The sequence below is a fragment of the Dipteris shenzhenensis genome, chromosome 25 (assembly GCF_047967505.1).
Source record: "Dipteris shenzhenensis isolate YYH24624 ecotype China chromosome 25, Dip_SZ_1.0, whole genome shotgun sequence".
Classification (NCBI taxonomy): domain Eukaryota; kingdom Viridiplantae; phylum Streptophyta; class Polypodiopsida; order Gleicheniales; family Dipteridaceae; genus Dipteris; species Dipteris shenzhenensis.
In genome coordinates this window covers 712,679-718,346 of record NC_141620.1, presented here as the reverse complement: position 1 = coordinate 718,346, position 5,668 = coordinate 712,679, and the positions used below count along the sequence as shown (strand labels likewise).

Here is a 5,668-nt window from a genome sequence, read left to right as displayed (position 1 = left end):
GCATTTAAGTGTGTTTCATCTATCAACTTTTCTTGAGCTATGTAATTTCAAAATGGGGGTTAATGAGGATAGATCTATTTACAACACTTAAAACTCATATAAATCTTACTTATTATTCGACCTATAGAGGGTTTTTACCTTCAAGGCGTTCTAGAGCATTAACAACTTAGTATCCATGTTAAAGGCCACAAGAGACATATTTGCCTCAATTAGATTTGGCCAATATCTAGTATGATTTCCTCATTGTCTTTAATTGGCCAACAATTTTAGTACAATTGAGTTGAGAGTTTTGCAAGTGGATGCTTTCTTTACCTAGAAAAAAGTCAAATGCTTCTAAGGTGACAAGAAGTTTTGCAAAATAATATTACGACTTTGCTTAGGAGTTTAATTGTTAATGCTTGGATTTTTAAAATCATATTTGCTATTTCAATTGGTAAAGGAGGACTTTTGCCTCTAGTTTGGTTTGGTATCCTCCAAGCACTAATATGTGGTTTGGTTGCTTAACGAGCCTATTACAATCCTTGCATGACACACTATGAAATGCATTCAATGGTTGTCATATCACCACATCTTTGCACTATGGGCTGGCTAGGAATAATCTGAGATCAAATACTCATCATGTTCTAGATTATGCATAAACCTTTCCATATCATCAAGGGCGCATCATAAGAGATCCACCTAAGTGAGACTTGCTATATCCCTTTGCATTAAGGTGTCCTTCCAAGGTAGTAGAACGTGAGAATACGCACACTCCATGCTTATTTTGATGGCTTTTTTTATTAATCATATATCGATGCTTATTCAAGTGTTTGCTTTGGAGCCTTCATTGATGATCATCAATTTTGTTAAAAAGTTTCAATGTAAACGGGTCATTCATTTGGTGTATGCTCTTTACCCTGCCAAGCTTAATAGTGCATATAAAAATTCAGCGTGGCATATTATGTCCATGCAAGAAGATATATAGAGATAAAATCTTCTTACTGTTATTTATATCTAAACAGCCTAATCAAACCATGAACGAATGGCATGTTAAATAATGTTTCCAACTCGTAGTGTTTAGTGCATAGCAAATAAGGGTGTCTCTACATATCAAAGACAATATAGACGTTACATACACAAAAACCCATGTCAAGTCTTCAGCTCCAAACATTAAATAGGGAGTAATGAACACAGTAACAAACAGTGACAAGACATGGAGCACACATACAAGGTGCCAGCGCCACAAAACGAGCTACTAACCTCTGCTGATGTTAATGGTCAATAAGCGGTGAAATGCACAAATCAGCTCCGCCAAATGGAGAACTTGTACAAACAAGATAAAGTAAGTAGTGCAACGCATAAGCTTAGTGAGGGATTGATGATTGGAACCCTTGAATCAGCAATCTCAAACACTTTTTAGCTTGAAAGGAGCCTTGCTCCCCCTATACGAGTCTTCATATTTGGAGATTACACTCTCTTTACTTGGGTGAACTTTTCTTCTCCAGGCCTTGATTAAGGATGAAGACAAATCTTTACTAAACACATTTTTTTAGTACCAAATATTTGATTAACTTATGAGACATTTTTAAGGTCAAAAGTTCGAGCTTGCAAAGTTTGGAAGCAATCTTAGAGGGATGAGCTTTTGAGTGAAGTCAAATGGTTTGTAGTTAACCATAACCAGTTAAGTTCTACAACATTCATAATGAAAATTAACAGCAGTTTTTAGAGTAATGCAAATCTCATACAGAACTTTTACCACTATGTGAAGATAGGCATGTTCCTTAATATTTACTTACAAAAGGTAGACAAATTATAAAAGCAGTGACGACCACTACATAAAAAATACACCCATGGGCAACCCAGGTGGTAATTGACAACCAGACATTATCATGGAGAATAAAAGTTTGAAGACCCTTTACAAAAAGATGACATTTCGGAAGGTGGGATCTACAATTTTTGGCATTTCAGTATCAAGCTCTTTCCAAAACAGAAACAAGGCTGATTATCATGGAAGACATCAAGTACCTTCTAGTAGTCAACTGTAATACTAGTTTCTTGACATAGTAGCTTTGTATAGTTCCAAATTGAATCCCACTTACATGAACTGAACCCTATTTCTGTCCAGCAATAGGTCTCTAATCTCTTGTTCTCATTGCATGACCTTTTAAGAACCACTTCAACTTCAATATGTGGACACAAGGACGTCTTTCATGTAGAAGCCCCATTCGTGACACAAATAACACTCTACCATGGCAGCCACAGATTTCCATGAAACAGACTCTAAAGTGAACTTATCCGCACAATTAAAGCAATTTTGTTTCGCTCATAACTTATTAAAAAGTCAGTAATTGGAGCATGAAAAACTTCAAAAGAATGGATTCATACATAGATATTCCAAGAAATAAAATATTAGTGAAACATTGTAAAACAGTTAAGTCATCATAAGGAGGAATCCATGAACACCAGCTCTTTCAAAACGCCAGCTGGAGATCGATCTAATACTACCAACAAAGCTCCAAGGACATTCACAAAAAGATGCACAGTCCAAAACACCTTCATCTTTCAAAGCTATGCCTGCGCTTGTAGGGACAAACTTGTCCCATCTCTTGATGAGTATACCAGCTACCTTAACTGGATGCAGCAATTCAGCAACCTCTGTTATCACGCTGCAGCACCAGCACCTTTCCCTTTCTTCCTCTGAATCTTTTTCTGGTAGAATTCCAATTCTTTTCCTTCAAGTATATATCTGCAGACACTGAAGTATTAAAAAAAAATCATAAAGCTCATATGTGTAAGGCTGTCTATAAAATAGAAATAACTTACCCATCAGCCCGACCACACTGCCCCGGGCGAGAAGCTATTGCTGCAAGAAGACGGCCACTGGAAAATTGGTCCTCAAGGTGTGCATCTAGCTTATGATTTTCTTGGCGCTTAGCTATCTTTCTAGTGAGATGATTACTCTTCTTCTTCTCTTCTTCCCCTGCGGGAGTTTCTCCATCCTGCAAAATACAGGACAAGACTTGAGTTCTGCTCATATCCGCAGCAAATAGCATGGCAAGCACAACAACGTACCACAACATTTAAAAACTGAAAAAAGGGACAAAGCCCAAGAACAAGCAAAGTACAGAGTGACCAGCAGAATTAAAAACTTTAAATTCGAACAAGAGGAGTCTGCTTTTAAAACAAAGCAAAAGGGGCTTCATAAATAAAGCAAAATTTATGCCCTCATACATATCAAAGCACAGTGCTCTAATACATATGCCTTCATACATGTCAAAGCACAGTTTGCTTTGATATGCCCTCGTCCATACCAAAGGACAGTGTGATGTAAAGGTAAAGAGTAATCCTCTATTCTGTAATCGTAGGACCCACATTTTCTATGGTTGCCCTCTATTAAGTGCGGATAAATTAATGTCCTGGCAATTCCCCTTGATATTACATACTCAAGCTGTTACTTCATTGCCATTGTCACCATCCTGTTTTTAGGAGCTGCTGTATCTTTCACTGCCAGATCTTACAGAGGATCCAAAACAAACTTGTTAAAACCAGATTGGGTTATCAAGAATGCACTAAGCACAAGATGGGTTCCATATTCCTTGCCAGAAATAGGCACGCTAGAGAATGCTATCGCACACTAGGGTTACAGAATCTAAATTTGTACGATTGGATACAAAGAAAATAAAAGAGAAAACAAAAGAGAAGAAAAATGATAAAACAAAATTGGGGAGACATACTCAGCAAGCAAAGCAACACTAGTGATACAGGAATATAAGGACAACTTGGGTCAAGCAACATCTAAATGAATACGGCTTTGATTAGAGCCGTAGAAATTGGAAAGCAAGTGCAGACCATAGCAGATATCAAAGAAGAGGAAAAGAGGACGGCATTGCAGAATGGCAAACGAGCGGAGGACTTGGAACTAAGAAATCCTATAGGTTCAAGACTGTAGCTACAATCAAACGTATTCCAAGAAGAAGAAACATTATCGCCTATGTCATGCTGAAGCTTTGGGTGAAGGGCAACAATACTTACACGTAAAGTGGGAATTCGATTTCTAACCATGCCTTGAGCCTATTTAGGTGGGATCTCCAACTTTCAAGTTCAAAATGAGCATCATTCAATCAATATACTGTCATAATACGTAGCACACCCCGTTCTCCATTATAGCGTTCGATTAGAGGCGTAAAAGGTCAGACGTACAGACCTCTGTCTCCTTCTTGCCAACCGTGACCTTCTTCTTCCTACCAATGTCCACAGCATAATGCTGGTTGTACCACTGGCGGAAAGGAGCTGCGTCAACCTGTACGATCGCAGATTTCACGAGAGTTTGAGTTCGAACGAGCTCATTATTCGATGCATTGTAGACCACATCCAGAATACGAGTCTTGCGGGTAACAGCCTCGGAACCCCAGGAGTAATTGCCTGTGTCCAGTCGCAAAGCCCTGAACTTGAAATTCCCGCCTCTGACACGGATCTTGCGAACTGTTTTATTACTAGACAGCTTGGTCATCGCGGGCTGTCTTCCCAACTCGTACCTGAAAATTTCACGAGTCCATACAGCATAAACGCGCGTTGGACAGACGCAGCAAGCTTGGCAAAACTACAAGCAAAATTGATATATGACTTACTTCCGCTTTTTGCGCCATGATTTCTTTTTGCCTCCTGTAGCCCGCCTTTTGTGTGTGGAATCTCTAGAGATACCTGAAACAAAACAGAGCTGTGAAGTACGATCCCGAACGAATGTGACAACTACTAAAAAAATGCAGCTCAGAAAACCACTGTAGGGAAACAAGTTAATGCCAACTCGAAGCAATCGATCGAGAAAGGCATAAGGAAAAGCAGGAAGACGATGGAAGGGAGAGTAGAAGACAACATACCCATGGCAGCAGCTGCGAAGCCTGAAGGGCTTCAAGTTCGCTCTCTCTGAAATCCAAAAAAGAAGATACTCTGTGTTATAGTGTACTCTAAAGAGAACACCATCTCAAACCCTAAAATCCTTTAGCCATTGGTGTAAACGGCACCCAAGCCCTAAAGTCAAAACTCTTGAGATCCTAGTAATTGAGCACTCAGTAAGTATTGAAGAACCCGGAGGCTTCCCCAACCCTTAGGCCCGATACACATAGCCCAATCCTGCCCCAGTGTACGGCAAGAGGTTGCAGGTCCTCAATGGATAGGGTGTAATGAGCAAGGTGTAAACACCTTGTCCAAGCAAGAATCTTTTCAAACGTTAGTATTCCATGCATTGTTGAGAATTTTAAGTGGATGACTAAAATTTGATTGGTTGGTAAGTGGGTGGCCAAGTATGGGCAACCGATGTTGGTAGCCTAAGAAATTAATTCTAGTCAATTGCCACCTCAACAAATGGTGAGCTTTGTGATTTCTTCATGTTGCAATCTCACACTTGCTCAATATGACACGAGTCTTTGGTTTTATCTACCTGCTTTTCGTCGCTAAATGAGTGTCCCTCCTTTGTCAAATATACTTTTTGAATCTGGCTAGCCTGACAGTTCTAGAGAGGTTTTACAGAAGCATAATGTGAAGAATATGGACATGTATCTTGCATCATTGGTGGATGAGTTTCAAGCTTTCTAGCATGGCACTCATGTATATGATATCTCACAATCGATAAACGAAAGACACCTAATCTTACGGGGAGCTTTTATTATGGACCATGCATGGCTTACTTGTG

At 39.4% G+C, this 5,668-nt stretch overlaps 1 protein-coding gene across 1 annotated transcript; it reads right to left on the bottom strand.

Annotated features, from left to right (window-relative positions):
* Nucleotides 1–2,343: 2,343 nt before the first annotated feature.
* Nucleotides 2,344–5,007, bottom strand: LOC147885281 (small ribosomal subunit protein eS8-like). Its single transcript, XM_087396332.1, has 5 exons — nucleotides 4,857–5,007; nucleotides 4,608–4,680; nucleotides 4,184–4,514; nucleotides 2,803–2,978; nucleotides 2,344–2,725 (listed from the first exon to the last, which is right to left on the bottom strand). The coding sequence occupies exons 1-5, from the start codon at nucleotides 4,858–4,860 to the stop codon at nucleotides 2,641–2,643; spliced, it is 669 nt and encodes a 222-aa protein (XP_087252458.1). The 5' UTR covers nucleotides 4,861–5,007; the 3' UTR covers nucleotides 2,344–2,640.
* Nucleotides 5,008–5,668: the final 661 nt, after the last annotated feature.

Excerpts from the sequence above, each read along its gene's own strand:
- LOC147885281 (XM_087396332.1), bottom strand. Across the intron at positions 4,515-4,607 it reads TCATGGCGCAAAAAGCGGAA|GTACGAGTTGGGAAGACAGC; the intron begins GTAAGTCATATA and ends TGAAATTTTCAG. Across the intron at positions 2,726-2,802 it reads CAGTGTGGTCGGGCTGATGG|ATATATACTTGAAGGAAAAG; the intron begins GTAAGTTATTTC and ends CAGTGTCTGCAG.